Below are 18,858 nucleotides of genomic sequence, written 5' to 3' on the forward strand. Positions count from 1 at the left end.
TGCAACGGGGCTGAGCACAGTGACGCACTCCTGTAATACCAACCCTTTGGGAGGCCAAGGAGGGAGGATCACTTGAGGCCAGGAGTTTGAGACCAGCCTGGGTAATATAGCAAGACCTTGTTTCTACAAAAAAAATATTTTTAAATTAGCTGGGCACGGTGGTGAGCACCTGTGGTCTTAGCTACTCGAGAAGCTGAGGTGGGGGATCACTTAAGCCAAGCAGGTTGAGGCTGCAAAGAGCTGTGATCATGCCACTGCACTCCAGCATAGGAGACAGAGCAAGACCCTATCTCAAAAAAAAAGAAAGAAAATAAATGCAACTCTCATATATTTATTTATGAAGGAAGAAACTTCTTGGACAAATCTCCCTGCAAACTGCCCAGCACATTGGCCAGATTTGGGTGGTACTCCCACCTCTCCTCCACTCATGGATAAAAAAGAGAATATCCCACCTGCTTAGACCATTTAAGATGTTTCCCGGCCAGGCGCGGTGGCTCACGCCTATAATCCCAGCACTTTGGGAGGCCGAGGCAGGTGGATCACCAGGTCAAGAGATCGAGACCATCCTGGTCAACAAGGTGAAACCACGTCTCTACTAAAAATACAAAAATTAGCTGGGCGTGGTGGTGCGCGCCTGTAGTCCTAGCTACTCGGGAGGCTGAGGCAGGAGAATTGCTTGAACCCAGAAGGCGGAGGTTGCGGTGAGCCAAGATCGTGCCATTGCACTCCAGTCTGGGTGACAACAGCAAAACTCCGTCTCAAAAAAATAAATAAATAAATAAATAAAATACCAAAAAAAAAGATGTTTCCCTTTGTGGTGATAAGGTCCTCTTCCCTGAAGGGTAAATATCTAAACAATTCATGGTTCTATGGGCAAGGAAGCAAAAAGTGGATTTGCAATATGGTAGCAACAATGTATCTACACAGAGTCAAATATGGCTGTAACAATGACCACAAGCTACAAGGCAACAGGCAACAGAGAAATAAACTGGTTGATAATCCTTCTTCTGACCCCCAAAATATCTACATCCCATTTTATGGTTTCAAATCAAGAGTTGTTATTTAAGTTACATTTTATAAAAAGGAAAAATATTGTTTAAAGTCTATCAGCCACCCTATTTCTTGAATCAGCTATAAAAATAGCTAAATAATTCAGCTTTAATGAACATTCATATTATCAAATTGTGGTTTTAAAGAACCTCCAGAATGTGAAATAATAAATGCAACCCAGATGTTCACTAAAAAATGAAAACAAGATTGTTTTTACTTCATAGCAACCAAATAGGTCAACCCATTTCCTCCTTCAGAGAATTCTCAGAGGACCACAAACTCCACTCAAAAAGCATGTGTTTCATATGTATCTGTCCAGAGAAAAAGGAAATTCTGCTGTCCAAAATAAACGGAGAATATTACATGTTCCCATGAAAGTGAATTAGAAAGTTGTAGTAAGGTTGTGTCTGCACATTGCCAAACATCTGGATGAAAACTTGGGGGAAAAAAAAATCACTAATTACCTAGATATTTGGAAATACTTTTTGATCATCATCCAAATGCTTAGTTTTAAAGCAAATTGATTTTATTAATTACAGGAATAAGTTTTTCAAAAAGACTACAGTAATTAACAATAGACCTGTTGAGAGTTTAAAGCAGGAACTTTTATTGTCTCCTATTTGAACAGTGCTCCTAGTGACTTACTAAAAATCAAGTCAGCTAAAAGAGTAAATTTACTCTAGGAAAGTAAATCACAAAATCTTGGCCAACTGAAATTGACTCAGATGAGTCTTTTCTAATATTTACATAATACTGAAAAGATATTTATCAAAAATAAATGCTTGCTGTTTTGGCTCCAGCCAAATGATAAAACACTACAGAATCTCATGTCTATTCCAGGTTACTTAGGAGCAATCTCGGCTCACTGCAACCTCCCCCTCCCAGGTTCAAGAGATTCTCCTGCCTCAGCCTCCCAAGTAGCGGGGAGGTGCCCGCCACCACACCCAGCTAATTTTTATACTTTTAGTAGAGATGGGGTTTCACTATGTTGGCCAGTCTTGAACTCCTGACCTCATTATCCATCCGCCTCAGCCTCCCAATGTGCTAGGATTACAGGCATGAGCCACCTCGTGCAGCCAGTTAACTGGGTACTTGACATTAACCAATAAAAGTTTATGTTTGGTTAACTTCAAAAATCAGGATGGAGAGTCATGTATTTTCTACTCTAATTTAAATGATTTAGTATTTTCCCCACAAACTAAAAATATTTAATATATCGGTTTTGGGTTTGTTGTTTTTGTTTTTTAAGATGGAGTTTCTCTCTTATTGCCCAAGCTGGAGTGTACAATGGTGCTATCTCAGCTCACAGCAACCTCTGCCTCCCAGGTTCAAGTAATTCTCCTGCCCTCAGCCTCCCAAGCAGCTGGGATTACAGGCATGCACCACCAAGCCCAGCTAATTTTGCATTTTTAGTAGAGCCGGGGTTTCTCCATGTTTATCAGGCAGGTCTTGAACTCCAGAACTCAGGTGATCCACCCACCTCAGCCTCCCAAAGTGCTGGGATTATAGGCAGGAGTCACCGTACGCAGCCAATATTTAATATATATCTTAAGCAACTTTTAGGGTACTTTGACAAAAACCATTTTTAAAATTTCATTTCATGTCAAAAGTTTCAATGGTTCCATATTACAGGCACACCTGCTTTCTAAAGAATCTGGAATAATTTCTTAAAACTAATCTTCCTCTAGGCCAGGCGCTGTGGCTCACGCCTGTAATCCCAGCATTTTGGGAGGCAGAGGTGGGCAGATCACAAGGTCAAGAAATCAAGACCATCCTGGCCAACATGGTAAAACCCATCTCAAAAATTAGCTGGGCATGGTGGTGCACACCTGTAATCTCAGGTACCTGAGAGGCTGAGGCAGGAGAATGGCTTGAACCTGGGAGGTGGAAGTTGCAGTGAGCCCAGATCACACCACTGAACTCTAGCCTGGCAACAGAGGGAGACTCTGTCTCCAAAAGACAAAAAAAACTAATCTACTTCTCCCAAAGTTACTTATACTGAGAGTATGACAATGCAAACAGCATTGATATAAACTGTATCAATCTGATATTTTGTAACACATCTGATATAAACTATTGGTCTCCTATGAAAACTTCCTTGAGAAATACTTTGCTGCAAAACAAATGTACCCTTCCCTCACTGAGCTCTAACCACTGGGGCTTCCCCTCTATTTTCATAATATGCCACATTTCCAATTAAGGCCCACGGCACATGCCTTTCCTTCAGCAAGGACACACCTTCCCCTACTCCGTTCTCGGCCCACTCCAATCTAGCTAGCTCCCTGACTCTCCCCAAACTGTTTTTTCTTTCACATCACCAAGTTCAGTAGACATGTCTCCAACCCATTTTAGGCTATCTCTGAGGGCATTCAACACAGCTGATCACTCCTCCTCTCTTCTGCAAGCCACAAGCTTCAAGGCTTCCTAGGCTCACTGGTTACCCTCTCAGTCACCTTTGCTGCACTGTCCTCAGTCCTAGGATTTTTCTCCTCTCTCAACTTTCTTCCCTATGTGAGCTCATCCACTTATATGAATTAAAATCTCCCCAATGTTTATCTCCTACCAAAATTAGTCTTCTGAGCAGCAGACCAACACAGACAGCCAACTGCCTACCTACCATCTCCACTAGGATATCTCACTGACAAGTCCATTTTAAATTGAATTCCTGAGAATCTGCTTCCAGTAAAAGCTGACTAGTTCATTGCAGACCAACCTTTCTGCCAAGAACAACTTAAATAGCTGAACAAATTATTAGAAACAACTGTTTGAAGGCATCAGAGAGCTACCCATGCAGTGAGGGCTCTGGAGGCCAGGATTCCAGAGAGAGAAGGGAAGTGCAGAGTAGTGAGCCCAATCACCCAAGCCACTCTTCTCCTTGAGGCATTTGCCAATTCATAGCCGAAGCTGGGAAGCCAAAATACTAAACAGAAACAAGTGACTGAGAATCCAAGGTCAGCACACTCTCCACCAGTTTTAGGGGACAGAGGGGACAAAAAAATTAGAGTTCAGGGGCTGCCAAGTAGAAGAGGCCCTGGGAAGCATCCCGAGCTTTCAGTGGGAACCCAGAAGAAGGGTAAACCAAGAGTAGACCAAGCCTCATAATTTTAAAGTGATATTCCAGCCAGGTGTGGGGGCTAACATCCATAATCCCAGCACGTTTGGAGGCTGAGGCAGGCAGATCACTTGAGGCCAGGAGTTCAAGACCAGTCTGGGGAAACATAGTGAGACCCTGGTTCTACAAAAATAAAAAGTAATTAGCTGGGCATGGTGGCATGTATCTGTAGTCCCAGCTACTTGGGTGGGTGAGGTAGGAGGATCACTTGAGCCTGACTATGCTCCAGCCTAGGCAACAGAGACCCTGTCTCAAACAAATAAAATAAAAAGAGCAAAGTGCTATTCCCTTACTTTAACTGCCTGCCAAATCCTTAAATGAACACAACAGGCAGCATCTTGAATTATCTCTATGATTTTCTTTTTTTAACGGAGTCTCGCTCTGTAGCCCAGGCTAGAGTGCAGTGACATGATCACGGCTCACTGCAGCCTTCTCCTCCTGGATCCCCATTCAAGCAATTCTTCTCAGCCTCCCAAGTAGCTGGGATTACAGGCACGTGCCACCATGCCCAGCTGATTTTTGTATTTTTAGTAGCGACAGGTTTCACCATGTTGGCCAGGCTGGTCTTGAACTCGACCTTATGATCCACCCACCTCAGCTTCCCAAAGTGCTGGGATTTCAGGCATAAGCCACCGTGCCCGTTTGAACATTGTCCAGAATTTAATTAAGGTCAACAGGCATATCTAGAATCAAGATCACATGACTGAAAACCAACAGTAAAATAGACAACAGAACACACTCACAAGGCATCCAAATATTGGAGTTACCAGACACAGACTTTAAAATAACTGTGCTTCATATAATAAAGCAGTTGACAAGATAAAAATGCCAGCAGAAATTGGAATTTAAAAAATGAAGAAAACTGGAACAAGGAGTTCGATTTGTAACTGACTGTGAACAATCAATTGAGATAACTCACTACCTTCGGACCAGCCTATTTTTTTTTTTTTTTTTTTTTTTTTTAAGACAGGGTTTTTTCACCATGTCGGTCAGGCTGGACTTGAACTCCTGAGCTCAGGTGATCCGCCCGCGTTGGCCGCCAAAGTGCCTGGATTACAGGTGTGAGTCACCACGCCCAGCCGAACTCAGTAAGTTTTAACAGCAATTACAGCTGAAGAAAGAATTAGCACAATGGAATATAGGTCAGAAGAAGATAGAGAGTGAACCACGGAGAGGCAAAGGGATAAAGAACACAGAAAAGTATCTAAGATATATAGGACACAACACAGAGAACATGTTTTTTTGTTTTTCTGGTTTTTTCCTGGGAAGAGAGAACATGTTTAATGCACAGGTAATTAGAGTCCTGGAAGGAGATGAGATAGAAAATGCAGCAGAAGCAATAAATGAAGATATAATAAGAATTTTGCAAATCTAATTTAAGATCAAGCTTTGTCACAGCACTGCCAAAAAGAAGAAAAAGAACAACCAATCCCAAGCAGGATACATTTGAGGAAAACATCTGGACACATCCACAGTAACAGCTGAAAACCAAAGCCAAAGAGCACATCTTAAAAGCAGCCTAGGCCGGGCGTGGTGGCTCACGCCTGTAATCCCAGCACTTTGGGAGGCCGAGGCAGGTGGATCACAAGGTCAAGAGATCGAGACCATCCTGGTCAACATGGTGAAACCCCGTCTCTACTAAAAATACAAAAAAAAATTAGCTGGGCACGGTGGCATGTGCCTGTAATCCCAGCTACTCGGGAGGCTGAGGCAGGAAAATTGCCTGAACCCAGGAGGCAGAGGTTGCGGTGAGCCGAGATCACGCCATTGCACTCCAGCCTGGGTAACAAGAGCGAAACTCTCTCAAAAAAAAAAAAAAGCAGCCTAAAGGGAAGAAAAACACACTAACTTGAAAAGAGCAACAATAAGACTGATGTAGCCTATTTCTCCACAGAATCAATGGAAGCCAGAAGGCAATAAAATGACCCTTTCAAGACAATGCAGGAAGGTCAGGCTCAGTGGCTGATGCCTGTAATCCCAACACTTTGGATCACTTGAGGCCAGGAGTTCAACATAGTAAGACCCCCCACCTTTACAAAATTTAAAATTGCAAGATATTAACTTGAAAGCCTACAACTATCATCCTGATGAAACTATCCTTCAAAAATAGAGGCAATCTCACACGCCTGTAGTCCTAGCTACTTGAGAGGCTGAGGCAGGAGGACTGCAGTTCAAGGCTGCAGTGAGCTATGATGGCATCACTGCTCTTCACTGGGCAACAGAGTGACACTCTGTAATTTAAAAAAAATGTGTTTAAGTGGAGGCAAAGTAAAGACCTTCTTGACAAAAAAAAAAAAAAAACAAACCCTCAAAATAGTTTTCCCCCTGCTCATTAAGCAACACCACTACCAAGCCAGACACCTAAAGTCATATTTGATTCCTGCAGTTCCTGTACTTCTAACATTTTCCAAGCTGTATGTCCATCTGAGTCTCCAAAATACATTCTATCCTGTGACAAGAGCTCATCTATAACAACTCTTCACATGTACCCCTAAACCTAATATAAAAGTTTTAAAAAATACATTTCATCACTACAAAGCAACACAAATTAAAGCAATACATAATTTCTTATTCATGACAAAGGCAAGCATTTAAAAGAAAGGCAAACACTGAGTGCTGATTAGAATGCTGGGAAATCACACTACTCACAAGCCCCTAATGAGAAAGCAATCTGTTATTATCTATTAAAACTGAAGCAGGCCTGTAAATCACAACTGCAATTCTAGAAATATACTCTAGATTAACTCACATTTGTGAGAAGAGAGTTTGTAACAACACTATTGTAATACTAACATTAAAAAGTTCAACACAGGGCTCAGCCCAGTGGCTGACGCCTGTAATCCCACCACTTTGGGAGGCTGGGGCAGGTGGATCACTTGAGTTCAGGAGTTCCAGACTAGCCTGGCCAACATAGCAAAAACCTGTCTCTACTAAAAATACAAAAAAAATTAGCAGTGCATGGTGTTGCAAGCCTGTAATCCAGGCTACCTGAACGGCTAAGGCAGAAGAATCGCTTGAACCCAGGAGGCAAAGGTTGCAGTGAGCTGAAATCACACCACTGCACTCCAGCCTGGGCAACAGAGTGACGATTGTTCAACAGAACAAGGACTGTTCAAAAAAAAAAAAAAAAAAAAGTTCAACACAAGACAAGATAGATAAAATCGCACTGCAGTTAAAAGAAATAAACAAGGTCTATATATATAATCACAAGGATAATCTCTAATGCAAGGTACAGAAGATTACATACAGTGTGATCTCAGCTTTATAATCTTTTTAAAACAAATTAGGGCAGGGTGCAGTGTGGCTCACACCTGGAATCCCAGCACTTTGGGAGGCTGAGGCGGACAGATCACCTTAGGTCAGGAGTTCAAGACTAGTTTGGCCAACATGGTGAAATCCTGTCTCTACCAAAAATACAAAAAATTATCTGGGCATGGTGATGGGCACCTAAAATCCCAGCTACTTGGGAAGCTGAGGCAGGAGAATCACTTGAACCTGGAAGGTGGAGGATGCAGTGAGCAGAGATCCCACACTGCATTCCAGCCTGGGCAACAAGAGCAAAACTCCATCTCAAAACGATAAATTTAAAAAGACCTACCTGTACATTGCTTATGGAGGCACACGCACATCTATTTAAGTATGAAATATATACAAAAGAAAAATTTAAAAAGACCTACTGTACATTGCTTATGGAGGAACATGCACATCTATTTAACTATGAAATATATACCAGGCCAGGCACGGTGGCTCACGCCTGTAATCCAAGCACTTTGGGAGGCTGAGGTGGGTGGATCATTTGCAGTCAGAAGTTCAAGACCATCCTGGTCAACATGGTGAGACATTGTCTCTACTAAAAATACAAAAGTTAGCTGGATGTGGTGGCGCATGCCTCTAATCCCAGCTACTCGACAGGCTGAGGCAGAAGAATAGCTTGAACTCCAAGAGGCAGAGGTTGCAGCGAGCTGAGACTGCACATTGTACTCTAGCTTGGGTAACAGACTCCATCTCAAAAGACAAAAAACACCACTTTGGGAGGCCGAGGCGGGTGGATCACAAGGTCAAGAGATCGAGACCATCCTGGTCAACATGGTGAAACCCCGTCTCTACTAAAAATACAAAAAAATTAGCTGGGCATGGTGGCGCATGCCTGTAATCCCAGCTACTCAGGAGGCTGAGGCAGGAGAATTGCCTGCACCCAGGAGGCGGAGGTTGTGATGAGCCGAGATCGAGCCATTGCACTCCAGCCTGGGTAACAAGAGCAAAACTTCGTCTCAAAAAAAAAAAAAACACCATATACCAGAGGTCCCCATGTCAAATTCATAATGGTTGCCTCTAGGAAAAATGAAAGCAAAGAGCAAAAGGACCAGGGATTGCTAGACAAAAGTGACTTCAACTTTATTCAATATTTATTAACAAATATTTACTGAAAGCCTACTATGTACCAAGCACTGTTCTAGATCTTGGAGATATAACTGTGGATAAAAGCAGAAAATATTCTTACTTTCACAGAACTCACATTCTAAGAGAAAAGACACAAATATGTAATAGGTAAGGGGTGACACACGCTAAGGGAGAAAAATCAAGCTGGGAGTAACAATGAATATGATTTTAGACAGGTTGGTCAAGGAAGACTTCTGTGGTAAGGAAACATTTGAGCAGAAACTTGAATGAAGCAAGGACACACCATATGCAGGTATCTAAGTGGAAACCACTACAGGGCAGCAAGTGCAAAGGCACCGAGGCAGGAGTATGCTCGGTAAGGTGACCAACGAGACAAGACCAGAGTAGAAAAGGGAGAGGAGTGATGGGAAATGTCAAAGAGAGCAGGGGACTACAGTAATGGTCAAGGACAGTCCCCAAGGTCAGAATTTTTTTTACATATTTAAAAGGTTATTTAAAAAAAAAAAAGACGTGACAGAGACCATATGTGGCATACATGGCCTATAATATTTACTATCTGGCTCTATTATAAAAAAAGCTTGCAGCCCCCTAAACTACAGTGGGCCAAAAGGTCAGAGGATAGGATTCTGAATAAACTGAGGACAGGGCAAACTTTACAGGAGTGACATGACCCATCAAAGGGAATTGCCCTGGCTGCAGTGTGAACAAGGATGACAGTGGGAGAACTGTCAGAAGGCTTAAGGCAAAACAAGTGAAAGATGGCACCAAAATTTGGCTGGGCAAGGTGGCTCACACCTATAATCCCCGCACTTTTGGAGGCCAAGGTGCGTGGATCACCTGAGGTCAGGAGTTCGAGATTAGCCTGACCAACATGGAGAAACCCCATCTCCACTAAAAATACAAAATTAGCAGGGTGTGGTGGCACATGCCTGTATTCACAGCTATTCAGGAGGCTAAGGTGGGAGAACACTTGAACCTGGAAGGTGGAGGTTGCAGTGAGCCGAGATCGCCCCATTGCACTCCAGTCTGAGCAACAAGAGTGAAACTCTGTCTCAAAAAAAAAAAAAAAAAAAAAGATGGCACCAAAATTTTGGCCTGAGCAACTGGAAGAATAACACTGCAATATACTGAGCTGGAGACACTTACCAGTAATGCTTTATTTTTAAAAATTGACCTAAAAAATGCAATAGAACACTGAGGGCTATTATGTCAATTCTGAGTAGTAGGAACAAGAGTGCTTGTTTCATTATTCTTTATAGTTTTCTGTATGTTTTATATAGACATGTTTGATATCTATCCTTTCCTTCATATTTCCCACTACTACCCTAAACCATCAACTACCCTGTAACTCTCACCTGAACCACTGCAACAACTTCCTCACAGGTGTCCCTAAGTCCTCCCTCCTCCTCCTCCAATCCATTCTCCACTCAGGAGTCAAGAATACACTTCTTTAAAAAGCAGGGGGACAGTGGTTGAGACTAGGGATTTTGAAACCAGAAGGTTTCGAATCTCAGCTCCACCACTTATTAGCTGTGAAATTTGAGACAAATTACTTAGCCTCCCTATGCCTCCATTTTCCAATCTATACATAGTAACGTTATGAAGAGTTAATAACATATAGAAAGAACACAGCACACACGGCATCAAGTAAATATTAGCTAAAATTATTGAAATGTAAATCAAATGTCATTTCCCTGTTCAAAAATCTTTCAGCGGCCTTATGTACTTAGAATAAAATCTGCATTCCTTAGCTACTGAATGTCTGACATGCCCCAGTCTATCTCTCCCCCTTCTCTGTTTGTTCAGGCCACACAAAGCTGCTTTTTTTTTTTTGAGACGGAGTTTCGCTCCTGTTACCCAGGCTGGAGTGCAATGGTGCAATCTCGGCTCACCGCAACCTCCGCCTCCTGGGTTCAGGCAATTCTCCTGCCTCAGCCTCCTGAGTAGCTGGTATTACAGGCGCGCACCACCATGCCCAGCTAATTTTTGTGTTTTTAGTAGAGATGGGATTTCACCATATTGACCAGGATGGTCTCGATCTCTTGACCTTGTGATCCACCTGCCTCGGCCTCCCAAAGTGCTGGGATTATAGGCGTTAGCCACCGCGCCCAGCCAAAGCTGCTTTTAATACTCTAGAATACTCGGCTCTTGCCAATTCTGTGCCTTGCCTTCTGCCTGGTCCACTATCCCTCTAGGTTGCACCTGGAAGGGCATTTCCTCAGAGGCCTTCCCTGGCCACAGGTTTTCCCTACATCCCTCCCAACCCTCCCCCTTTCTCTTCCTCACCTCTTGTTGATTTCCTTTAATGCACCTAGCATGATCTGTAATTATTTTATATATAGCTGTTTGCCTTTTTTGTCTGTCTCCCCATCTAAACATGAGCTCCACAAACATGGGAAATTTATCTGCCATATTCACCACTGTTAGACATCGACGTAGTTTGAATACATGCTTCGCCCAAATCACATGTAGAACTGTAATCCCCAGTGTTGGAGGCAGGACTTGATGGATCTTGGAGGCATATTCCTCATGGCTCAGTGCTGTCCTTGCAACAGTGAGTTGAGTACTCCTGAGATCCGGTTGTTTAAGGGTGTGGCATCTCCTTCCTCTTGCTATTGCTCTGGCCATGTGATGTGCCTGATCTTGCTTCACCTTCCACTAAGATAAAAAGCTCCCTGAGGCCTCCCCAGAAGCCGAGCAGATACTGGCACAATGCCTGTACAGCCTGTAGAACCATGAGTTCATTAAACCTCTTTTCTTTATATATTACCCAGGCATTTCTTTATAACAATGCAAAAACGGCATAACACAGGCACTAACAGCTCTTGTACCATGCACAGAACCTGGTATTTGGTAGAGACACTATCAACATTTGAATAAATGACTACAAAATATTATGCTCTAAGCATAATCTAAAAGCACCCATCACGTCCACTTTTTAAACTCTGCAAAGTATAGTAACTTACTATAGACTGAAAAAATAGGTAACATTTTATAACTTTACATTGGATATCTATCATGTTCTTTTTTTTTGTTGCTGCCTTCCTATAATATTTTTTAATCTATAAAAATTCCCTCAGGCTGGGGGCAGTGGCTCTTGTCTGTAATCCCAGCACTTTGGAAGGCTGAGGCCCGGGGCTCATGAGGTCAGGAGTTCAAGACCAGCCTAGCCAAGATGGTGAAACCTCGTCTCTACTAAAAATACAAAAATTAGCTGGGTGTGATGGCAGATGCCTGTAATCCCAGCTACTGGGGAGGCTGAGGCAGAAGAATCGCTTGAACCCAGCGGGGAGAGGTTGCAGCAAGCCAAGATCGTGCCACTGCACTCCAGCCTGGGCAACAGAGCGAGTAAGTCTTTGTCTCAAAAAAACAAAAAACAAAAAACCTCAAAAAAAGTCTAAAATGGTATTTTCTTACCAGCATACTATTTTTCTATGAAACTGCTTTCCAATTTTAGAAAATAGATTATTCAAGCTTTTTTGAATTTCCTAAAATAAAAAGATACACAGTGAAAAGTTTCCTTCCCACCTATATTCCCCAACCACTCAGTTCCCATCAACCTCCCCAAACAGGTAACCATTGTTATTAGTTCCTTGTTTCACCTTCCAGGAAATCTGCATGCATCAACCATCACTTCCTCTTTCAAAAAACAAGAATGGGAGCAAACAATGCACATTTTCCTACAATTTGCTCTTGTAACTTAAGATATTTTGGAGCTCTCTCCATGTCAACTAAAAAAAGAACTTTCTTGTTCCTTTCTACAGCTTTATAACCTCATTCACCATCTGGGTACGGTTTTCTCTGTTAAGTCTCCTGCTTGCTGATGGACACTCAAGGCAATAAATTACCTTCTATCTATGTTATCTCACACGTGTACAAATATATCTGCAGGTTGAATTCCTAGAACTGGATTGCGGGGTCAAAGGATTTATACACCTGTAATTTTTAAAGCTACTGCCTAAAGCTCCTGTATCTATCAAGGTCGACTCAGAGAAACAACAGACATCCAGAGAAACCATCCCTTTAAGAATCTGAGCCGGGCGTGGTGGCTCAAGCCTGTAATCCCAGCACTCTGGGAGGCCCCTGAGGGCAGATCACAAGGTTAGGAGTTCGAGACCAGCCTGGCCAGCATGCTGAAACACCATCTCTACCAAAAATACAAAAAAATTAGCTGGGCATGGTGGCATGCGCCTGTAATCCCAGCTACTCAAGAGGCTGGAGTAGGAAAACTGCTTGACCCTGGGAGGTGGAGGTTGCAGTGAGCAAAGATTGTGCCACTGCACTCCAGCCTGGGCAACAGAACAAGATCCCATAAAAAAAAAAAAGAATATGAAATAGAGGGAATTTAATATAAGGTATTAGTGACAGGTGTGATGGAAAAACTGAAAAGCCAAACAGGAAATAATTCAGAGATTAGCAAAAGCAAGCTGCTGTTACCTTCTCAAATAGAGGGTAAAAGGGAGGAGGTATTTCCAAGGCTCAATGGCTAGGAGGACCAAGGGGCAGAAGCTGGAGCCAAAGGGAGACAAGGCAACTGCCACAGACACTGCCTGAGGAAGATCGAGGGGAAATAACCTGTTTTCATCCTTCCTCCTGCCAACCCTCCTGCCAGTGGCTCTCAGTGGCCAATCCCAGCTAGAAGCCAGCTGACCAAGAGCCTGGGAAATATTGCCTGCAGGGATGAGTCCCTGCAGGGACAGGGCAGGAAGAAATGGATCTGAGCCTGGAGGACATGGACTGGCCCGGTCTCCTGTGACTAACTTACACTCCTACCCGTAAATGTTTGAAATGGCCTTGCCAACAGACTTTTCACACTTGGGGGTTACTGCATGTCTGAAGGTGAAAGGTGGGAGCTCAATCTAGTCTTAATTTGCATATATTTTATTATGAACGAGGCTCAGCATCGCTTCACCTGAAGCACAGACCTAACCCTCACTTACACTGCTCAGAGAGGGAATGAGGTAGGGTGAGGAATGCCAATTAGAGTTAATTCATCTCATCTGCCAGGGATGCTCCAGCCCAAACAGGGCATGAAGACAATTCCAAGGAGCCAAACTAGCCAGTCACCCTCCATGCAGAGACTTAGCTCAAGAACTGTTCTGGAAAAACTGAAGGGCAACAAAGTCCCAAAGGAATTAAAAATGCCTTAACTCCACTCTGCACACATTATAAGGAACAACGTGTTCTTGCAATCTTGTACCCCCAACCTGCTCCTCTTGTAACTGCTTTCCAGCCATTCACACTACCATCCTCTCTCTCCTTATCTTGCATTTAAAGAACAAACAATACAGTGGACAAAAAGCTAAATTAACTTACAAAAACAGCAAGTAGGAATCAATTTTTCAAGTCTTATAGTCTGACCATTAACAAAAAAGACATTTTAAATTATCTTTGGCCTCTACCATAACTACTGTTTGAATAGATTATTTACTTTATCTTTTAAACAAGCTGAAACTGACTCCCACAGATACAATTCAATGTTAAGTATTACACTCTAAAAATATACCAAAAAGTGTTATGCTTTATAATCTGCTGGCAACTGAAATGGTTTTCCATCAGAGAGCTGAACTTTATTTTTTTAAACATGAATTTTAAACCATTTTTTTAAAGCTAAATGGTATTAACTGTAAAGAGGTATGTTAACTTCAAAATTTCCAACTGCCAAGAGTTAAATATAAGCACATCAAGTTTATACAATAATTACAATATGACTCATATTTCAAAACTTTGCTTTTCACCTGTTTCAAAAATAAATACTTATCATGTGGCTCACGAGGTCAAGAGATCAAGACCATCCTGGTCAACATAGTGAAACCCTGTCTCTAACTAAAATATAAAAAATTATCTGGGCATGGTGCCGCCCGTCTGTAGTTCCAGCTGCTTGGGAGGCTGAGGCAGGAGAATTGCTTGAACCGGGAGGCGGAGGTTGCAGTGAGCGGAGATCACGCCACTGCACTCCAGCCTGGAGACAAAACAAGACTGTCTCAAAATAAAATAAAATAAATACTTATCCTAAGACTGCTAAATATATACGGTGTGTGTGTGTGTGTGTGTGTGTGTGTGTGTGTGTATTTTTTCTTTTTTTTCTTTTTGAGACGGAGTTTCGCTCAAAACTCAACCGTTGGCACGATTTTGGCTTGCCACAACCTCTGCTTCCCCAGTTTAAGCAATTCTTCTGCCTCAGCCTCCTGAATAGCTGGAATTGCAGGCATACGCCACCACGCCCAGCTAATTTTGTATTTTTAGTAAAGACGGGGTTCACCATGTAGGTCACACTGGTCTCAAACTCCCAACCTCAGGTGATCTGCCCTCTTCGACCTCACAAAGTACTGGGATTACAGGAGTGAGCCACCGCACCCAGTCTACCAAAAATATTTTTAAGTGTCTGTCACAAAGCAAGGGAGAAAGCTATTTATAAACTAAATCGATAAAAGTTAAAAGTTATTTTCCAGCACCTAACATGCTGGCTGGCATTTTACTGGGCAATCAATAAATAAATCTTCATTGTTGAATGTTCTGGTGAGGTGAATTAAATAATACACTTAAAACATTGATGTCTTTTATAAGTTTTTTCAAATTTGAAATACATGCTTATTCCAGAAACTTGGAAAACTTGAAAAAAATAAAATAATCCATAATGTCACCAGTTTTTACATTGTTTAACCCATGATGTATAAAACCGCTTATTTTAATGGTTGTAAAATACTTGAATAAACTTTCCATAATTTACTTCACCATGCCCCTACGGTTGGTATTGCTGTTTTCAATGTTTTGCTATTACAAACAGCATAATACACCATCTTTATACATGAGGTTTTTTTTTATTTTAAGGTTGCTTCCCTGTGATAATAATAACAGCCCAAGGACAGTTTTAAGACTTTTGATACTTAATATCATCCTTTGTTATACTATTCAAGATCTGCAAATTGCTGGAGCACACTAAAGCTTCCTTTTTTTCCTCTTTATCCCTGCTTTTATCTTCAAGTCTACATTTCTTTTCTCAGAGCCCAAAGTACAAAACAAACTGCCAAGCCAGCGAGCTGCCCTGACTCTAATGCCAAACGTCTGCATATTACAGTTGTTTGTCCTTCTTTTCTAACAAGAGAAAACTGCTCTGCCCAAATTATGACAGGCAGGAAACACGACCTCCACCGGGAATCCATTCCTTAGGATCTCGTGGCTCCAGACGGACAACCTGACTGTAGGAGGGTTTGCAACTGGGCTCCTTCGTTCCGCAACGCTCCCTTTTCATAAACACACCCACTCGATGCCACAGTGCTACCCCTAGCTTCAACTATGAGAACTGAACTCGCCAAATGCCATGACGGGTGCCAACTTCCCACCATCCTGGCTGCATCGCGTCTTTCAGCAAAAAGAATCTCCCTCTAAGCAGCACTTGAATTCTAGAAGGCACCTTGATGATGAACCACTTCATCCTGAAGCATTCAATACTGCTGATTCTTACAGGCAGCTGCTGCGGCAGCCTGTAATTAAGATTTCTCTAAACTGCTCCCTTATTACATGAGGTTCTGATGATTCTGATTTCTGTCAGCTCAAAGGAGATCTTTAGCTCAAAAAAAGCCAAAAATGAAAAAAGTCTAGAGAACCTCAACTTCGTCTGTTCCTGTAAAAACATAGGCATTAACCCTTTGCTTTCCAAAGCGAACAGCCACTCCATACAGACAGGCACGTTCTTCTGTTTTTAAAATCTAATTCGCAGCATGACCCAACAGTCATTTGTATTCCACGAAATAATTTCCAACAAACACGATTCCTCCAGTAAGAGGAAACCGAATGTCAGGCACAGACCACCTGGGGCACGTCGGGCACCGACCCGACCCACTTGGGAGCACATCTGGCTCTCCGGTCTCGCCTCGGTGCTGGGTGCAGCTCCTGACCCCCACCCTCCGCTCCATCGAGTTTTTTTGCTCACTCTGTCGCGTCTGCCGTTTCCTAAAACGCCTACCCCCACCTGGACTCCAGCTAGACCCCTCCCCGTTCGAGCAAATCCGGCGACCGTTTCTGACCCAAGCCAAGCAGCCTGTCACGCTTTCCAACCGCTCCCCCTGCCCTCCCCTCCTGTACCCCAGAGGAGCCCCCCATGCCAAACTTTCCCCTCCCGGTTCCCCACCGGCTCAGCCGCTTCCGCCCACCTGAGCTCAAAGGGGGCGTCCGAAACGCCTGGCTCCGGAGGGCGTGGACGCCCTTGGCGACAAGATGCGGGGAAGGTCGCCCCACAAGGTCCCCCGCCCCATAGGAGCGACCCCCGAACCTCCGCCCGAGACTCTGGGGCGACCCCGGCCCGCGGTGGCCCCGGCCTGGTACCGGGACCCTCGCCAGCGCTGGACGGCGACCCCGGCCAGCCGCTTCCCTCGGGCCCCCGAAGTCCCCGTCTCGGCCCCGGCCCGGCGCGCCTCAGGCCTCCAGCAGGCGCCGCCGCCGCCCCAGTCCCAGTCTCCTCAGGCGGACGCCGGGCCGGCGCCGCGCCCGCGACCCCCAGCCCCCGGCCCCAGGCCGCCGGCCAGCCCGCCACACCTCCGACACTCACCGCCCTCGCCGCCGCCGTCTTCATCCATCTTGAGGCCACTCCCGCAGCCGGCAAGCCCCGGGCGGACGGCAGAGGGGCCGCGGGCGGGGGACGCAGCCAGAGGTAGCGTGCGGGCGACCGGGCGGCTCCTCAGCGCGCAGCCCGGGTCGCAGCGGGGCCTCCTCCCGCGGGGCGGGGCCTCGCTGGTCGGCGTGCCGTCACGTGACCGACCCAGGGCGCCCCCCCCCCGGGGGTGGGCGGGGCGTGAGGCCGCACGGCCCCGCCCTCGGGAACCGGCCCGGCCCGGCGGCTTCTGCTGCTGTAGACCCGGCCCCTAGGGCGCCGGCGGACCTGAAGCGCGCGGAGCGAAGCTTCCTAGCCCTCAGCCTTTCAGTAGCCTGCGGACGGGCGTGGGGCCTCGGACACTGGAAACCACATTTTGCAAAACCCAGTGGTCAGGAGTGTAACTTGCACTTGCACTCGGGGTAAAAGATCAAAAAACGAACGCATTCAGAAGTCAGACCTGGCCAGGCTCGGTGGCTCACACCTGTATTCCAGTACTTTGAGAGGTTGAAATGGAAGGATTGCTGGAGACCAGAAGTTCGAGACCAGCTCCTGTAACATAGGGAGACCCTGTCTCTACAAAAAACATATTTAATTACCCGTGCATGGTGGCGCGTGACTGTAGTTCCAGCTACTGGGGAGGCTGAGGTGGGAGGTCAGGTCACTTGAGCCCAGCAGGTCGAGGCTGCAGTGAGTTATTGCACCACTGCACTCCAGCCTGGGTGATAGAGTGAGACTGTCTCAAAAAAAAAAAAAAAAAAAAAAAAAAAAAAAAAAAGGAAGAAAAAGGTCAGGCCTTCTCCTTCCTAAGATAGGCATGTCAGAATAATTCCAGCCTTTCAGCTGTCTCATATATAATAGAGGCTCTCCTTCCCTGACGGTGAGTGCATTTTTAAATTAACAAAATGCAGAGCTTCTAAATGAATGCTGTCGTGAGGCTGGATCGGCATCCCAATCCAACACACCTGGGGCTCAGCCCTCAAAGGGCATTGTAGGGGTTGGCCAATCTGGCGGCAGATGCCCTTGGAGTTTAGCGCCAGTATCCCTTGGAGAGCTGCCAGCTGCCCTGAATTTATGATGCAGAAGGAGCTCTGAATTCAATTTCCCTTGGGCAAAGCAAGGGTCCTCAGCGCAAGCCTCCTGGGCACAAGGCCTCGGCTGGCCCCTGCTCCACATCGATGGATCTCTTCTCTCATTCCCCATATCTTGCTTCCAGTAACTCCTGAAGCATTGCTTGTGGCCTCTCCCAAGCCTTTCTGCTGGAACTAAATTGCATTACAGAAAAGCAAACATTGTAATGGAGGAGATAGTTCATCTCTAATATAATTTTCCAGCAACTGTTTTATATTTATAAGCTGTCCATTGAACCAAAGGATCCTTCCGTTGTCATCTATCAAAGTGGAATAGCTGTCACCTTTTGGTTCAAGGTTGCGAGATGATTTCAGAGTTAAATCTCCTAATAACCTCAAGAATTAAAAACCAAGCATTCTGGTGCAACCAAAGCCACGAGGGACACTTTCTTTTTTTTTTAAAGACAGGGTCTCACTCTGTTGCCCAGTCTGTAGTGCAGTGGCCCAAATGATCCTCACACTTCAGCCTCCCAAATAGCTGGTACAGGCTACCAGGTGTCCACTAATTTTTGTATTCTTTTATAGAGAAACAACCTTGCCATGTTGCCCAGGCTGGTCTCAAACTTCTGGACTCA

The 18,858-nt window shown here is 44.6% G+C and overlaps 1 protein-coding gene across 5 annotated transcripts in view; it reads right to left on the reverse strand.

Annotated features, from left to right (window-relative positions):
* The window catches only part of CYTH3 (cytohesin 3), a 113,825-nt gene extending 96,555 nt beyond the window's left edge, over positions 1 to 17,270 (reverse strand). For all 5 annotated transcript variants that reach the window (XM_017966810.4, XM_078357619.1, XM_078357615.1 and 2 more), the window contains exon 1: positions 17,112 to 17,270. In XM_017966810.4, the coding sequence (XP_017822299.2) occupies positions 17,112 to 17,139 (28 nt within the window). In that variant the 5' untranslated portion in view covers positions 17,140 to 17,270. The remainder of the gene's footprint in view (positions 1 to 17,111) is intronic.
* Between the last annotated feature and the right edge of the window lie 1,588 nt (positions 17,271 to 18,858).

Source organism: Callithrix jacchus, chromosome 2 (assembly GCF_049354715.1).
Source record: "Callithrix jacchus isolate 240 chromosome 2, calJac240_pri, whole genome shotgun sequence".
Taxonomy (NCBI): domain Eukaryota; kingdom Metazoa; phylum Chordata; class Mammalia; order Primates; family Cebidae; genus Callithrix; species Callithrix jacchus.